This window comes from Apus apus, chromosome 1, assembly GCF_020740795.1.
Source record: "Apus apus isolate bApuApu2 chromosome 1, bApuApu2.pri.cur, whole genome shotgun sequence".
In the NCBI taxonomy this organism is placed as follows: Eukaryota; Metazoa; Chordata; class Aves; order Apodiformes; family Apodidae; genus Apus; species Apus apus.
In genome coordinates, this window is record NC_067282.1 from 169,506,822 (window position 1) to 169,525,755 (window position 18,934).

An 18,934-nucleotide genomic window follows, 5' to 3' on the forward strand; every position below is an offset into this window, starting at 1 on the left:
GAGGAACTGTATGTTCACTATTTCACAGAGCAACCAAGAATGCTCCAGTACAGAGCTTTCAGGACCAAGCCTGATGTTCCTTGTAATAGACACTCTTTGGCTGGACACTAAGGACCAGATCAGGGTGTCCTCTCTGATGTTATCAACGAATTTTCTCTCCCTCCCACCCAGTGCCATCTGTACAGAAAGCCTAGAAAAGAAACACATTAAGAACACAGAAAAAAAGGACAACTGGGACATAAAAGTATTATAAGACCTGAATAAGCAGAGGTTAAAAGTGAAGGGAGGAAAAATACTGATTAGCTCATCAAGGAGGAAAGTACCTGGTGAAAAAAAGAACTAGAGCATCCAGTGCTCCCATCTCATCTATTCTGGGGACCAATCAGGATGCACAGAGTACCAAGAGAGTTATTTATGAGGATCATTAACCACATGTTCTGATTTCTAATGATAAATGAAAAGGAATTTCAGTCTTTAACTCTGACTCTGCACAGTGAAAGACTGTATTACCTCCATTAAACAATGGTGATGACTGATGAAATTATCAGCAGGAAGGATCAGCTGGGCTCCTTAATTCCCTTTGGGCAACGTCAACTATCTCAAAGCTTACTGGTAGTAGCTAACCTAATTTGATTGAATTTGCAGGAATGGTTTAGAACAAGCTCTGATAATTCTGTGCCAGAGACATGGGAGGTACCAAGTATTTGGGTGTGACATTAATTTGCAGCAGCACAGCCAAAAGGTCAGGAAATCATCCACAGTCCACACATTCCACTTCACAGTCCAACAGTGTTCACAGATATTTTAAGTCTGCAAAACACTCAATACTGCAAGAATGCTCTTCTGCAGACTTCCTTGAAACCAAACAAATATGGTTTAATCATGCAAGAAAATTCTATTTTCTCACAAGAGAATTTATTTTTTTTTTTAGCTACAGTAAATGACTTTTTTAACAATTAATTCTTCCTGGAAAGAAGGAAAATAGCAGGCAACATATTTTCAGATTCTCAAAACAGCCACTAACAGTCTAACCTTTGAAGACATTTTTCTGCTAGACTCTCCCTTACATTAGAACTTGGAATATTCCAAGTCCAGAACTGTAAGTGGAATTTCATTGAGTCAGAAATTCATCCACCCTAGTACATGGGATGCTATTAGAAGAAATATCTGTGGCATGTATTTGTCAGAAAACAAAGTGATAATGATTCCTCTTAATCCTAAAATGTATGAATCTGCACTGTGCAAGTCATGTAAAAAAAAAAATAAAAAAATCAGTATTTACTAGCACTGCTAAAACACAAAACATTCAAGTAGTATATAACTGTAATGCAAGCCCTTGCATGGCAATCCAAATTTATTGAACTACTGATGCTAAGTCATACAAAATTGCACCACTTTAATTAAGGCTTTTAGTTTACATTTGGCCACCTCAAAGCAGTTGTAACATTAGGTTGGTCAATTTAAATACTGTGGCTCCCTGTTGGATATACACACAATCTTTACACCCAAACGTTAATGCATACAAAGCAACAAGGCATTGTTAAATAAATCAGCAAAAGTTAATTACTGCAACTTAGGCCCTGTGACCAATTACACATGATTAAAATTACTTCCCACATTCACATCCACAGTACTCTTCCACCATTTAACATCTCAACCAAAACGTTACACATGTAAAACAATCACTAACAGGCAAAAGTACTAAACCTGTATATTTGGTATTGCAAATACACTTATGCATGAGCAAGCAAGGGAATTCACAGTGAGAATCTACAGCTGCAGAAGCCCGAGAATGATTTACAAAAAATTGTTAAATCATTAAAAAATTGTTTTAAAATATACACTTCTTGTTGTAGACCCCCACTGTACACACAACTATAAACATTGTTCCCTATGTAAACAAGGAAAAGGAAACATACAATAAAAGGTTGAAAAGTCTGGACATTTCCTTCCCAACAGATATTAAAGGCCATGTCTTTAGTCAGACATACTGAAAGGACTCTTAAAGACTAGATCACTGTCTCCACAGGTTTTTCCTAAAATTAAAAAACTATATAGCTGTTGTGTTAATCAAAGCGCTTTTGTACAATACGATGATGATGATCCTGTATTTCTTTAAAAAAGTTACAATAAGCTACAAATACCGATGAAGCAAAGTTATCTGGAGTAGTCTATATAGGAGCTCTTTGGACTTTCTTTTATTATGCTAAAATAGTGGTGCTTTTAGGATTTACATTATTGTACTCTCCAATAGAAAGTGGGGATTGTTGAAGTATACAGTACACAGTTTTCATACATGTACAACATTGGTGGATGAACAATGTCTCTTATCAGTAATACTGGATGTAGGCTCTGGTTTTACCAGTTGCATACACTTAGAATATTTATAAGTAAAAATCTCTCGTGACACTGGAAAGTGATTAGAATGTGCAAACTGATGTAGTAGCTTTCATCCATTTCTTAAAGGGTACCACCACAGGAAAGTCCATTTAAGATGTTGGTAGGTTTAATAAAGTTGGAATGCTGGCACTGTTGAATTGGGCAACAGTTCTTCAGACCTGTAACAACAAAACAAAAGGTCAGTATTAGTAACAACTACTTGTCATTGCTCTTTAGTTAAAATACCTGAAGCAGGAACTACCAAAGCTCTTAGCAAACGGACTGGGAAAATAACCTTATCACTTCTCCTCTACTAATATAATTTCTACTTTACACATACAAAAACCAGACTATCTCAATTAGTACAACTGGACTGGGATTTATATGGTAATTCAACCTGAACTGTGGATGTAATATTTGATGGGTGGGACTACTTTTGCTTACAGTGGGGCTTTAAAAAAAAACAACCATGCCAAACATTTGGAGGATCAAAGTTCTTGAACTGAAAGCCCTGTTAAGGAAATGCAGCAGCCATTTCTGCCATCATCAGCTGTTGAAACCCTCTGAGTTTTACTTTTAACTGATCCAAGTTGTTCAAATTAAGTAAGTTTTGACATCAATACCAAAAAGAAGTAAACATGGCACTATCTGAATATTAGCTAAAGCCTGTCATTTATGACAATGACATGTCCTACCAGGATCCTCCAGTATATCAAACAGGTCTATCAGATGACAAAATAATGGCTCACAGCACTGAAGCAACCAAACCATCAGATGTCCAGTAAAACTGAAGGAAATTGAGATGAGCAGGCAAATTGCATAACGTCAGGTCGATCAAGAGACACCTCTGTCCATACTAAGGCTCAGATGTGGGAAAGGGGAAACGCCTGGACCAAGAACAAGTTGCAGAATTCAGCCTGCTGACTAACTTCTGAAAAGGATTGCTAAGGAGCAGGCTAGAGCTTGCTTGAGCCTTCAGCAGCATTCTTATACCATCATGCAAATATATGCAGGAGTTCAAAGCAGGAAGTAACATTTTAGCACGCCAATTGCAATGTTTTACAGTAATAACTGAGCTCTTGCGGTAATTCTTTCAGCCTTTAAAAAAGAACCCTGTTCCCAAAAGCTGAAGTTTTGAAGTATCAGAACAGGCACGCTTAATTTGAGCTCTACCAACACCTTAAGGCTTGAAAATATTTTTATACTAGTGTGAACCGTGTAACTTGTACATATTTGTAGTTCCAACTTTGGAATGGCAAAATAAAGACCATAACAATTTCTATGATAACGTAAATCAGAATTTTCAATGCTTTCTGAATTAACAGCTACCACAGTTTCTTAGGGTTTTTTGTTCTTGTTTTTAATAGCCATAATACACAGAAATTTTTAAAAGGCTTACCTGGCTCAGAGCTACAGTACAGCTATATATTAAAGTAGCAGACATGATGACTTTTTGCGTGCTTTTCCAGGCACTGGAGTTTTTCTGTTAATTTGTCGCACAAGGTCATAAAAGATCTGAGAATATGAAAATCATTTGGTTACTGGAATTAAGGGGCTTCTCTCATAACCTTAAGCCTTGGATATTCACATATAATCAATAATGTAGCCACATACTCAAGAATCCCCTGTAAATATTTAGTTATCACAAAGCCAGAAAGTTAAATCAAATTTTATTTAGTACTTACTCATTTTCTAAGATTTGTCTGACAAGGCTTTTCTACTTCCAGTGAAGAAAACTGGAACTGCATCTATTATTTGCAGCCATTTAATCTCCTGGTCAATTTTATCTGAACATGCATGATATATGTCACAATGATCAACTACTATATGCTATTACTTTGTAATTTAGCATTGAGGTCAAAAAACAGGCCACAGCTTTCTTCTAACTCAAATCACTCTAAAGATACTGTTTTCAAGAAATTTCTAGTACGTTTCAACTTCACATTTTCATGGTAACTTAAGTACACTGCATATTCTGTAACAGTCTCTTGTATTTGACTGAGATCATGCTTTTCCTGATACTTTAAAAAGAAAGGCTAGAGAATTAATTCAGCAGCCTCTCTAGGACTACAGCATGACATAAGCATAACATTTCCTAGAAAAGTAACTCATGTATGAGCCTCTCTCACACTTCTCATCTCCTAGAATCCTAATTAGAACATGATTTTGTTGAAAGGCTAATTTAAAACAAGTTGCATACTACAACTGAACAGTATCTGTTTCCTTAGTAATTGACAATGTCCCAATTATTTCTGCATCTCCTAAATAAAGGAAGTCCTCCTACTAACTCCATATCAGCAGTTTCCTAAGCCCTGGCTGCAAAGCAGCAATCATTCCAATGAGGGCTTTTATTATTTGATGAAATTAAGTTTAATATACTAAACATATTACTTCTATATAGTTAGGCTGATAAATTTGTATTTAAGAAAAATTAAGTAGTTTCCAGAAATTACCAACTGATTAAACACACATTACTAATTTTTAAAATCAGTCGTGCTTAAAAGCATCACACTCCTTTGATTACATGCAAGTCTTGTACAGAGGCCCTTTCAACTTGACTGATGTTGCCAACGTTTTCCAGAAGACAATTAACTGCAAGGTTTACCCTCATATTCAAGCTGTTCCAGAAATGTAAGCACTAATACAGCTTATTTTTCTACAAATTTTTTGCATCCCTTTATGTTGACACTCCTGCTGGATAAGAGGGCATGCACTATGGCAAGTGTCAAAAATGCCTGTGTTTGATCAGTCACCTTGCTCCTGGATAAACAAATGTGTAGCTAGATAGTAGAGAGGCTTTTGCCTCCCTTTTTCTTTACAGAGCACTTATTTAGGTCTCTTTTCTAATCAGCTGCTAATTTGGTCAAAACCCCTAAGAGTTTTTGTCCTTACCATCTCATTTAATACCAAATAACTTAAATCACTTAGTTTTAAGGACTTAACTGTCTTAAAGGTCTTAAAAAAAAGTAGTCTAGCAGGCCATTTGCAGTGGATAGAGATATCAACTAGGGAAGGTAACATGAAAAAAGTATTTATCCCAAATCATTATGAATGTAACTTGAAAACTAGTTATACTAAAATCAATATAATTTCCAAAACTCCTAAGACAAAGCTAACTACATCCCTTAATAGAAACATCTCACAAAATTATCACAAAATTATCACAATAATTTTGTACAGTTTTGTGCATTGCAGTGAATGTCATACATCATTTTGTTAGTTTTTCTTGACAGACAGTAAAGCTTGGTTACCAGAACAGTGTCCCATCCCTGCCACCCCTCCCTCACAGGTTGCATGCCTTACCTCATTAACATTTATCTTTGATTTTGCAGAAGACTCTAAGAATGCACAGTTATTCCATTGCCTTGCTAGGTTCTGACCTTGCTCCTTTCCCACAACTCTCTCATCTTCCAAGTCACACTTATTGCCAACAAGAATCATAGGCACCTAGAAAAAATTTAATACCAATAAAGAATTAATTTAAATTTTGGGAAGGCACAATGTAAATGCACACCTGAAACTCCATCTGAATCCTTAGCAGATCCTGACCTCCAGAATAATCAAGCCCTGGTATAACTGAAACTGAAGTTTACAGTTGTGCAAGACTCTCTCATCTTCAAATCAAAGTTACTGCATTTTTTGCCAGCTGTTTGGTAGGGCTGCGGTGGCAACTTCAATGCTACCCTTTCAAGATACATTGCTGATAATGGGCAATAAATCACTTCTAGACCTGCAAATGCTTACATTTAAGAAGGTTCAAGGTGGTTTGTGTTAGAATAGTTACTATGAACTTCACTGAAATTGAAACATTTAATACATTCTGTGTCTGCTGGCAGCAGAAGTGTATACGGACATATGCAGTAAGGAAGGGATCAAAGTTTCCATGAGCACAGTTTAAATGAGATGAGCACACTTAAAAACTGTTCATTGCTTACTTTTTTTTTTTTCAATGAAGATTTTACATCTGATGGCTATAATAGACAAAGTGTTTCTGTTAAAAACACAGTTTTATTGCTGTTTCACATTTGAAATACCATTCTTTCTTTTATTAAGGGACTAAGTACCAACTTCCTACCACCGTAGTTAAGTTGACTTTTTTTTTTATCCAATCTCTGCTATGAAGACAGGCTGAGGGAGTTTGGGCTATTCAGCCTGACCTTACAGTGGCCTTCCAGTACCTGAAGGGGCTACAGGAAAGCTGGGGAGGGGCTTTTCACCAGAGAGAGCAGTGATAGGACAAGGGGTAATGGTTTTAAACTGAAAGGGGGAAGATTTAGGTTAGACATCAGGAAGAAATTCTTCACCATGAGGGTAGTAAGGCATTGGAACAGGTTACCCAGGGAGGTTGTGGGAGCCCCTCCCTGGAGGTGTTTAAGGCCAGGTTGGATGAGTCTTTGTGCAGCCTGGTCTAGTGTGGGATATACCTGCTCATAGAAGGCAGGCTGGAACCTGGTGATCTCTAAGGTCCCTTCCAACCTTAACCATTCTATGATTCTATAAACTGGAATGATTGAGCCTCACATCATAGCTTTAATAATGCTAAGAGCTGCACATCTAAATTGTGTGATAACAGTATGAACAAACTTACTTGCAAGAACACACATAAAATACGAAAGCTACATAAGGTGCAAGTTTAAAGCTGACCTTAGTCTTCTGTAAGAACTTTTAATATTATGCTCTTAAACCAGCATAAACAGTAGGCACATTGAAGGGAAAGGATTCACTGAAAGGGCTGTCAGGCACTGGAATAGATTGCCCAGGGAAGTGGTGGAGTCACCATCTCTGGATGCATTTAAACGGCATGTGGACCTGGTGCTTAGGGACATGGTGAGTGGCAAGCTTGTGCTGTTAGGTCTAGGGCTGGATGATCTTGGAGGTCTCTTCCAGCCAGGGACATTCTGTGATTCTGTGAAAAATGGAACTCTAGGGTTTTTTTAAACATTAACTGGTAGTAACTGAGGTAATAATAGAGTTGTTTTAGAAATGTTTTCTGCAGTACTAGTGAATAAGGTTCTATACAGTTTCAAATAGAGTATTTAAAGAAAGAGATTAAAAAGACAATTTTCTTTGTATACCGTGTGACAAGTTACAATCTCTCCAGTTTGCTTTGAGTTGCATTTCTGTACAATGCACCCACTGTTTGATTTGTCTCAATTTACAGCTTAGAAGCTATCCAATCAGTGTATACAACATCTGTAATGAAAACTGTAAATATAAGTATTAAGCATTTTTAGAGGTGCTTACATCATCAGTGTCTTTGACTCGAAGAATCTGTTCTCTTAGATCCTGTAAATCATTAAACGTGGACTGTGCTGTGATGGAATATACTAATGCAAAACCTTGTCCATTTTTCATGTATAGGTCTCTCATTGCTGTAAACTGTTCCTGTAATTAAAAAAAAAGATACAGATGTTGCATTCAGTTTGCACCTTCCTTGCACAAACTGCCATATATTTCAGCACACAAATGCATTTATGCCCTCCGCCCCTTTTTAAACTGATCAATATTTTACTGTTTGACTATAAGCATTACAGTAAAATTAACTGCCTTTAAATACATCTGGTTTGGAGCATTATCTAGGGTGGCTGAACAACATCTAAGTATTACCAAGGGCTATACCCTGGGTAAAAAAAAAATAAAAAAAAAATCACATAAACAAAAGTAATTTCAAAAGGAGATACAGTAGAAGGTAATCTGTAGATTACAGAAATTACATTCTTCCCGAATCCCTCCTTACATACCAACTTTTTCCCCATGTCCTGACCATTCTTTAGAACACACCGCGAAGTAAATGCACCCTTTTTCAGCCTCTATTTTGTAGTCTAGGCTCTATCCTATGTTAAATTCTACTTTAATTTTCAAGGAGATTGACTAGAGGATGGAGACAATAGACTAGTCACGTTTCCTAGACTTTGGTGACACATGCTGTTGCATATGAAGACTTGCTGGTTCTCTGCACAGCAGCATTAGGACTTCTCTCCATTTGAAAACTCACCAGTATGACTGTGGAACAGCATTTGCCTTTCTTGCACTGGTGACTCAGCTATCTTGTGCCTGATCAATCACCCACCAAGACCCTCACTGTACGTCAGGTGAAAAGTGCAATATATTTTGAGAAAACAGCCACACCATCTTTCTGTAGTTTTTCATGGCCTTACGCTCATACAAAATTTAAATAAATTATTAATGGACCAGATCAGTATTATAGCTCAGGGAACACATGTGACACTCCAAGAATCTTGAGCTTGTGCTCACTGGAATCAATGAAGGACATGACTGACTTCAGTAGCTTTTGGAACAATCAGAAAAACCTGACCAGTATTCAAAAGGTCAGCATAAACACTGCACTCTGAGTTCACACAAGCTGACAAAATACTATTTTTATCCCAATCTCATGGAGTACCTCTCACACAAAATAAAAAAACCTTAAAACAGTGGCATGACCTCTTAAAATTCTCAGTCTTATGCTTCCCCTATTATAGAACACAAGCTCACAGGAAACTTGCAATTCATTTTCTGATGCAGTACTCAAGCTTTGTTTAGACACTAGTACGTTAAAGAACGTCCTTTAATCCAATGCACTGACTACAGTTACTCTTTAGAGAACAAGGATGGAAACACATCAACATTTACACCCCTACAGCTTTCAATGGTTTTAACAATGTTCATCAGTATTTGGGAAAGTTGGTTTTACATACCGTTCCTGCAGTATCTAAGATTTCAAGCATACACTGTTGTGCATCTACTTCAACTTGCTGTCAAGAGAAAAAGATGTGGTTAGTGTTTTTCCTCTTGCAATTCTCCCCTCCACAGATGCCAGGAATAGTGTGATTTTATAAGCAAATTCATAATGCATAAAGCAACATAATGGCTTAAGAGTTTATAGGGATACACACTTCGGAAACAGCAGGAAGAAGCCTTCCAAAGAGCCCTGACATTTTCAAAAGCAGCATCAGCAGCCAAGTACCACTTTGCAAAGTGATTAGGGATTTTTGATTATGAAAAACGAGGCTGCTACATTTGTAAAGATGGTTATCAGCAATTAGCAAAACTAATTTCTACTTTTTCAGGGATCATTCACAAATTGAAAGAAAAGTACAGGTGAAAGCCAGAAGGTCACATTGGCACACTAAGGCTCATTGAATAGTAATTATAGATCAACATGACAATAAGTAGTAAGCAAACAATCAACCAAGCAAGCCACTAAGAGTGGTGTCCCCAAAACAAGCCTCTAGTGATGATAATTAGGAGTGATCCAGCCAAGAAAAAATTGCAAAAAATAGAAAGGTTTAAGAAGCCAGATCAGTTTATCTATGGCAGAGTTCCTCTATCTAGTTTATACTTAAAAAAACCCAAAAATGACCTTGAGGGCAAAGGACATGGAAATGCCTCCAAGGTATTTCAAGCAGGCAACCAACTTTTTTTTTTTCTTTCAGGGTATTGGTATCAGAACAGTTCTCTTGTTTCCATTTGCAGGTAATACTCCTAGTTGGCACATCAGCCCTCAGAAAGAACTTAACGTCCCCTACTCCCAATATATATAAACACTAGTTTAATTTTGAGCTTTTCTTTTGTTACTAGATTTGAGCTTGAGGGGCTCAAATTTCCACTCCCCTCACATCTCCCCCATGTCTCCTAAAGATGTAAATTCCTTCAATGGCCACTGTGTCAGTGTGTATTGCTGACAAAGTTATTCAGCTACTTAAGCAGTATATACTCTCTTTATGAATAAATATTTAAGGAGTAAACCAAGGTGTCAAGTTTCATTACTTCATTCTCAAATGTAAAATACTTCAAGCCACATCCTCTGAACTTCAAATATTATAAAATGAGACTAAGGATTAATAGTACAGAATTGAAACTGCTAAACCAATACATTTTAAAGTCACCCAGCAAGTCAAGCAGCAAATTACAACTGTAACTAGCAGTAAGGAGAAGAAAGTGACTGCATAAAGTGTTGTCCAGACTTCAACAAAACTTCAGCAATCTAGCTGATTTGAATAGAATACACAGAGTTATTCCTAGTCATTTCAGGACTAAGCCTGAAAAGAACATTGTAAGATCTTTGCTAAAAAATTTAATTAGCAAAAGGCAAAATTTCCTGAGATGGCTTTACTTTTTCAGGCTCCATGGAAACAGTCTTTGGAAAAATTCACCCAGCAAACACAATGAATTTAGTATGATCTGAAGAATGTAAATATATAACAAAGGAAACATTTCACTTTAGTACAGCTTGTGAGTATTTTTGGGGTAATTTATTTGGCCTGACCCTGCAAAGGCCTGCACCAAGTATTGGCATAGGATCCAAAATTCCTGCTCCTCTAATATAGAAAAACTAAGTGGCTATATAGCATATTTTGCTCTCACCTCTTTAGTAAGAGTTCTAGCTTTGGCTGGAAGCCCACATGCTTAAGACAAGGACTTTTCTAGCATAGAGACTTTCTATGAGGTCAAAGAAAACAAGTGCGAAATTATAATTTTGCTCTCCCTAATTCCTCCTCTATTCAGAAGAGATTCTGGTAACTATAGGCTTCAACGGCTGTTGATGCAGCCTCTTTATTCCACTATAAATGTAGCCCAGTGCTGAAAGAGGAAGTTCAGCAGTTTCTGCCCATTCCCTAGAGTTTGTGCATCTTGCCTCCCTTGTATAGAAACTGGCATTTCTGTGGCCACATGGTGAGCAACATCAAGACTATCAATGCATCTGAAAAGTAATTCAGCTAAAAAAAGAAAGATTAAGAAATGGACACAGCCGAAAACCTGCTCCACCAAAGGGTTAAATCTTCTGGTACCAGTCCAGATGTAAACTATCTTAGCCTGGAATATTAATCATGGTCTCAGATGAAATTGAAGAGTGAGCAATATGGACATTAAAGATGATGCAAGCAGAGTCAGACCTTTCAGCCTGTCACACTGAAGATGGGAAGAGAGTAACAGGCCACCATAAGTCTATGTTCATTTATTACTGATTTGTGTTAATTTATTAATAAAACAAAAACTCATATAATGGAAGTGTATCAAGCTATCAGATAAATTGTCAGGAATACAGCATGTCACCTCCAGTGTTCCAAAGGTGAGCAATAAGTTTATTTTAGTTGTTTCCTAGTAGCAATGCAGCTTAGAACCTCCAACATACAAGTCAAAATCTGTCTGCAGATACTAACACATACACACACAAATAGTAAATATTATAAAAAAATAAGTGGTAGTGCATTTTACTTTTCCTTTTTAACAAAAAAAAAATAAAAAAATAAATCAATGTTCCCAATTCTGACAATCAAATTATCATTTTGAATGATTAGTAAGGTATTATGCTTAAACACTAAAAAGATACTGTTGAACTATTCCTTTTAGACAGACTTTAGGAGCACCTTTACATTTCAAACTTGTTAAGTTACCTGGTATTACACGGCATAGTCAGGCATACCCTTTTTCAAGCAATGACTCAAATACCTGACAGCACGTATTACAGTTGTAAGTTTCTGTAACACTAGAGAGGATTTTTGCACATACCTTTCTGTAGGAGTCTTCTATCGTAGGATCGTATTTTTCAACAAATATTCCTTGAACAAACTGTACAGTCTGCAACACAAAAATTATGTAAGATTCTTCCTGTACAGTGATATTTTGCAAACAAATTACTGTTCTATGTGTATAATCAAGTTATCCATTACATTTTTCAAGAAATATTAAGTGACTGACACAGCTATAAATTATAAGAAACAACAGGAAGTTAGATGTATATGCCCATTTAACTAAGTACTGTTAGATGAAGCAATGCTACACCTTCCTTTATGCACTCTCACTCAAGAGCATAAGAATTAAAGCATGCGTTGATTTAACGTTCGTCTAACCCTTGGAATCATTATTAGTTTTCAGTTGAATATGATACTGGCTTTTACATTTGCATTCAGGACTACTGCATCTTATGCTACTGATCTGCTAGCACAGGAATTAGTTAAAAAACGACTGCCAGCATTTACTAGTCTTAACTAGACTCAGTAGGAAATGCCTGTGTACCTAGCATGTAGGACGATTATAGCACAAGTGGAACTTTAAGACCCAATAGCCAAGTCAGAGCAGACAGGTTTAAATCCAAAAATGCTGCAGTAAGATAAAGAATTCAGAGGTGAAAGAAAAAGTTCTTTTACAATCTAAGATGATTTGTCATTCACGTTTTTCTTTAGGAACTGCCTTTTAAGAGAGTATTTCTTACCTGACAGAGTGGACCTCTAGACCTTACTTTATGACAAGATGCACAGTTAAACTGAAAAATGTACAGTTCTTAGGTGGGCTGAGAACATCCTATCCTGTGAACTTTTTCAGCTAGTCTACGCCAGACTAAACTTTTCTGAAACAGTTTATCTAAAATGCATGAGCTCTTCAGTTTACAATCATACACTGCTGCAGCTATACACCTACTTGCAGGGAAGGATGTAGAAAACATGCTAAACTTCCTACAAATGTGCAAATATATATTTGTATTTGCATTAAAAAATATTAGCACTTTATAAACTGTTCTCAAACATCAAGCTAACAGTACCCTGAAAACCTTTCTAGAAACTGGAGTTTCAAAGGCCAGACACAGGGAAACCAGTCATTTTGAGAGTTTTATAAAGCAGCTGCATTTCCCACAAACCGAGGGGTGGGTTTCCCCATGAAGCCAGTGACCTTCATAATGTTGTGGCTATGCACTTCACTGTGTTACGACAGGCAAAGATTTGACTAAGCATCAATTGATCCCGTCCAAAAATATTAGCACCCGAGAGCACACAAATGGATGTGGATATGCCAAATAAAGGATGCACCAACTCTAGGTCAAGAACTCTCAATGATCGGTCCTTACACTCACGCTTATTTGTGCACATTCACATAAAATAAATATGGATTATTAGAGTATCAGAGAAAAAGAGCCATGAGAAGGCTAAGAAAACATACGCAAACTGCTACAAGAGAGTACTTACCAGGGCAGACTTTCCAACACCTCCAGAACCAAGAACCACTAGCTTGTATTCACGCATGATGCAAGAGATGAATCACCCTCAATACCTAAAATTCACAATAAATTATTCACCACTTTGATCAATGGGACAACTATTTTATCATTACTACAGTCACTGTAAGATTGCATTTGTAACAAGATATGAACATTTAAATATTTTAACTGATAAATGAAGGAGATATACCAATATATTACTGTATTATAACCAGGAATAACACAAGCAGGACATCACTTCAATTATCACACAATATGGAAACTATAGACATTTATTTAAGACAAAGTAACTGACTGTGCTACTTCTTCAACTAGCACAAATAAAGTACCTGCAAGGTTTTCTTCTTAGCAGGATTTTAAAGAACCACCATTATTCATGTGTTATCTAGCCTAATTACACAGTTAAGAGAGTACAGATTTAGGAAGTTTTTTTAAATGGAGATTTTCATCTCTCATGAAACAGTAATTTAGAGAAAAGACAAGACCAGAGTAAGACTCTCTGTAATAAAGACTTCAGTATCACAATCTTACCAACATATCATAGGTGTTTCAAAGAAAGTGCACAAGTATCTGGAAGAATAGCTTAGACCTACGTGCACTTATCACTTTTTCAGAAGCCTCTGGATGGATTAATCTCCTTTATTCACAGCAAGGAGGAATCATGCATATAAACTAATTTACTCCAATTGATAGGCCAATTACTTGAATTACAGTATACCATCCAGTGAGGTGTGTTCATGTCATATTTTCCAGAAACCCACAAAATCTCTTCAATGTAAACAAGTCTGTAGCACCTCTCAGCTACAGTCACAGCAAGCATCAAGGTAGCTCACAGGTCACTTAGGATCTTTCATTTACTCACAAGAAGTTGTCTGCACTACGGATTTTGCAACACCAGACTAAACCAAATATTCCCAAGAGTCACACAGATTCCTGAAGAGCTTGCAGTTTTACTACTGCTACCTTCACAGTACTGAAGAGGCTTATTGGGTAAACAGCTGCTAATGTTTGTTACGTATGGTACTGATGGAATAATTCTAAAAACATGTCTCAAATTTTACAGCTGCTACAACCTCTCCTCATCTATCCCCTAAACTTATTTCATATTACACAATTTTTTTAACTTCCTATGTATACACACGTGTAAATTATTTCGCACATAAAAGCTGATGTGCATTAAATGTCTCTAGTCTTCTCTGAAGAACTGAAAGATCAGCATGCCGACAAAAAAAAACACAATTGGAAACTTCTTTGGGAAACAGCATCTCTATTTGTATTGTATTCTCATTTACTTGAAACAACAGCCAAAGTTTTTATCTACTGGTCCAAAGTTTGATCTCAATGCAGAAAGTATAACCACGACACCACAATCCAGTTCACTGAACAGGGCTTGATAAAAAGGCTTAATTTTTTTTAGTACAGTGGTCATTTTCCAACTATCAGCTCTTAACACAACTACAATAAAATGCTGCAAATCGCTGGATATTGTATTTCCTCTACCTCATTACTGTTCTCCCATAAATAAATACTGAACGAACCTTACTATATAAAGCTAACAGTTGCTATTGATAAGAAACAATTATCCAAGAGGAAACTGGATGCATTTTCTCCTTCTGAAACACTTGCACGCTAAACAAAGAATTACCGAGAGACTTATCAACCTCCTCCTAGCAAACAGGCTTTTCTCAAAAAGAAGAGAAGGATCCCTTAAGTCAGTTTTCAAAAAAAAAAAAATCCCTGCTTAAATCTGAAAGCTGATTAGTGTTTTACTAAATATTTAATCACAGTTACAATGATTGCACAGTTTCATTTGTAAGTGGAGGCAACTAAAATATTCTTGACACCACTCCTCTCTTACCAACAAGACCTGTTCCCCCCTTCCACCCTACCTAAGTGTGGCTGCCTGCAACAGCCTGCCAGAGCTGCTTGCTTATACTTGTTGAAAATTGACTGAGTAAAAACAAAACAAAAGACCACAAATTTTGAGACATGTCTTTGGGTCATACTGCTCAGGAAAACACTTCTCTGCAGTCCTGCTAGCAACTAAGCTAACTGCATTGTGACTGCTGCCCTGGGAGGAAGGTCTCAGTTCCTCTCCTGCAAGGGCTCTAGCACTCAGATTAAGTCACCCGTTTTCTCCCTTCTCTGCCTCCCTCAGAAAGATTAAACCCTCCCTAACTGATTAATAATTTTGGGCTTGGGGGAGAGGGGAACTGCAGGGACTCCAATACAGGTGCTTGTAAAAGGTAAGCAGTGAAAGCAAGGTAACAAAAAACACCTCAGCATCAGTAATCTCACAGCATCCCTGGGAGTCACACCATCTGTTAGGTGTTCAGCAAAAAAAAAAAAGCTAAGATTATTTACATAGAAATTAGACACTAACATGGAGGTGGCTCTATCTTTGATATCACTGATTAACTCCACATTGTCAGAAGTCTGGAGAAATCAACAGGCCAGGTCATACTTAATTTTCTTCTTGCAAACACAGAATGAGCCATCTCTCACTTACCTAAACTATTTCTTGAACCTTAAGTAAGCATTAGGAATTGAAGGAGAAAGCCATAAGCAAATAATATTGACTGATGCCTAGCAAACCAGGTATCTCCACAGGCTTCTGTTACCAATAAGTTTTGAGACTCTTCAGTGATTTTCACACCTAATAGAACATCTTTTCAGTCCTGACTTAAAAACTGTTTCCTTCCCTACAGAGATTTTTTGCACACACAGGCCACTAGAACTATACACATTGTGAGTTTATTCTGTATGGCACCACTGTAAACGTTCAGCTAGATCCACAAACCAGTAAGTTGTCCTGCCTTTCTGCAAACAGCAGGAAAAATACAATTATCTCTAACTGTACTGAAATGCACCTTTCAAACTCAGGACAAGTTAAGGCTGTAACTACTCTATCTGTTATTTCTTTAAAACAAACATTCAGTTATGCCTTTATTCTTGGAATGGTGTAACTAGAATAACATAAATGCAGTGGGTATAGGGGAAATCCCAGTACAGCAATCTGGGTGACTGCAGCAACTTCACTGTCTTGAAAAGAACAGTTTAAATTTAATTTTGTAGTCTTCAGTCTGAAGTTAGTAACTAAATGTGGAGGTGTCAATATCGAAGGGTGACAACAGTTTCGAAGTAAAAGAACTTAAGCACCAGCTATCAAATATCCATTTTACCTAGTGTTTTAAGTAATGTGTGACTTTTTCTTACTGAATTATCTACAATTCCTAAAGGAAAATAGCAAATTCTGAAATAAGAATCCAACAACTTGGTTTTAGTGAGAGACTGGCAATTCCATTTTGATTCTCCAACAGGGATTCAGGAATTTAACATGAGCCAAAGCTTCTTCCAGCATCCAGATTTGGAAGTTCAGACCTAAGTATCCATTTGCTGTACAATACTCTGGAGCTGATTTCACTACTTTAAGTGGTGGTATATAATTAAAGCATACACACACACACACACAATTGATTAGCAAACCTTCATCACCTCTGAAGACCTAAGCAAAAATATTCTGTAGGTTTGTTGAAGACATGACAAAGCCAGACTGCAGTACACTCAAACATTTCTCTGACCTTCCCTCCAAACTCATGCAGTAAGCAAAGTACTAACTTCCTCTTTCTCTGTGACCAACATTTTTGTCATTTGTACAATCACTCCTTAACTGCCTGAGAGCACACAGTAATCCTTTATATATAAACACACCTATACAGTATGGAGGTAGCCTGGCACCTTTGCACTGGTTTACCATCAGGTAGTTGGGCCACAACATCCTGGATCAAAACACAAGCCAAGGCGTGCTCCAAAATGCTTTAAGAAAGCTAACTTGGACATCTCTAACACAGCATGCAGCAGAAGCTCGATCTATCATCTGCTCCCACTTAGATCGACCATCCCACTGGCTTTGGGCAGCAGTCCTGATGTCACTTGACCTTCCTCTTACTGTTTTTGTAACAGAAAATAAAAACTAAAAACTAAATTCCTAGTTAAGAAATCTAAGAAAATTTTCCTCATTACAGGCAGAGGAGGAAGAATACGAAGTATAAAAGAGGAAGTTTAAGCCATAAGGCATCCTATCTTTCAGTTACCTGATAGCATTGAAACAACAGACACCATTAAGCTACAAGACATTAAAGTTCAACTGTTGAAAGAGATGCAAAATGTAAAACCTGAGATGGAACCTCAAACTTCTGGTGGATTTCCTTTTCTGCCTGAAAACAGTAACTCTTCTAGCCATTCTAAAACAGATACTGGACTTAGTACACACAATACCTCTTTATAACATCTGTGCCTTGCATTTCACATTGTCATCCCCTCCCACCTCCCAAAAAAAAGAAATTACTGGAAGAGCTTTGGAAGAATGTGTAATTATGAAACCATTTGTACAATCAAGACAAGAGTTCAGTGTAGCAACTTCACAATTATTTTCAGCAGTTTGCACTAATCAGTCATTTCAACAATACCCTTCAGTTTTGAAGCTATCAGAAATCAATTGTATTAACAGGAATGAAGAAAAAGGGATCCTTAGATAGCATTATTTGTTACTCAAAGGAGGAGATGGTTAGGTTTACATATTTCCTCATCTAAAACTCAGAATTCTAAAGGTGCAGCTATAAAACAGCATGGCCAGCATTTCAAGAATAGGACAGGGTTAAGTCCAAAACCAGTATTGTCTGCACTCCCCAGATCACCCAATCTCAGGGCTGTAAAATGGATATACTCAAATGGGCATAATAGAAACGAAGAGACTATTATAACTGAGTAACAGATAAGCAATGCCTCCCTAGATTACTGAACAGCTGATGAGAAGTATCCACCAAATCACCCAACAATTAGATATAAATAAGTTTAAACTCATTATTAATGAATAAACCAAGTAACCTGTTTGAATCCCTCTCTATTTAGTGGAGTCTACTTAAAGAGAAAAGTTTTGTTTTGAAGGCTGGCTGCCTTTAAGGTGACAGACCTGCAAGGAGTGAGAGCAATGCCAACTTCCTTTGCTTTTCATTTTTCTCCTCCTGTCTTTAGGTAGGAAAATACTTCCTACTGTGATCTCTTACAGACGCTACACAACAAGAAGATAGGAAGCATTCACAAAGCAAGGGTTTTTTCCCCTCTTAATTGGCACAGGTACTGCTTTTGAACAGCTGGGTCAAGTATTTCTAGACAAAGATATTCGACATAACAATGAACTCTGAGTATGTCTAATGCAAGATTTAGCTTAAAAGAGAAGAAACAAGGGAAGCTATGCTTCTTCAAGAAATAGGATTTTCAAATAAAACAGATTACAATCATGTCTCAAGTATACAATCTCTCTTAAGTACAGTTCAGTTTCAGATTGCCTCCATTAACTGAGGCATAGCTGCCTTGCATACTTCCTGAAACGTAACAGTCCAAAAAACCACCATGCCTGTGCAGCCTCTCTTGCTAGCCTGCTCATATTACTTTTTCTAATTAATGAATGTATTAATGCATCAGTGTATTAATGTAACTGCTTAATTCTACCTTTTCATAGCACACTTTTTAAAATTAAAGTACTTGATAAACTAGAGG

The 18,934-nt window shown here is 37.0% G+C and overlaps 1 protein-coding gene across 1 annotated transcript in view; it reads right to left on the minus strand.

Moving 5' to 3' along the window:
• Nucleotides 1–1,336: 1,336 nt before the first annotated feature.
• RAP1B (RAP1B, member of RAS oncogene family) overlaps nucleotides 1,337–18,934 on the minus strand; it is a 30,451-nt gene continuing 12,853 nt past the window's right edge. Inside the window, exons 2-8 of the mRNA XM_051625708.1 lie at nucleotides 13,344–13,428; nucleotides 11,893–11,961; nucleotides 9,078–9,134; nucleotides 7,624–7,764; nucleotides 5,683–5,826; nucleotides 3,779–3,894; nucleotides 1,337–2,558 (exon numbers count right to left, since the gene is read on the minus strand). Of these exons, the coding sequence (XP_051481668.1) occupies nucleotides 3,808–3,894; nucleotides 5,683–5,826; nucleotides 7,624–7,764; nucleotides 9,078–9,134; nucleotides 11,893–11,961; nucleotides 13,344–13,400 (555 nt within the window). The 5' untranslated portion in view covers nucleotides 13,401–13,428 and the 3' untranslated portion in view covers nucleotides 1,337–2,558; nucleotides 3,779–3,807. The remainder of the gene's footprint in view (nucleotides 2,559–3,778; nucleotides 3,895–5,682; nucleotides 5,827–7,623; nucleotides 7,765–9,077; nucleotides 9,135–11,892; nucleotides 11,962–13,343; nucleotides 13,429–18,934) is intronic.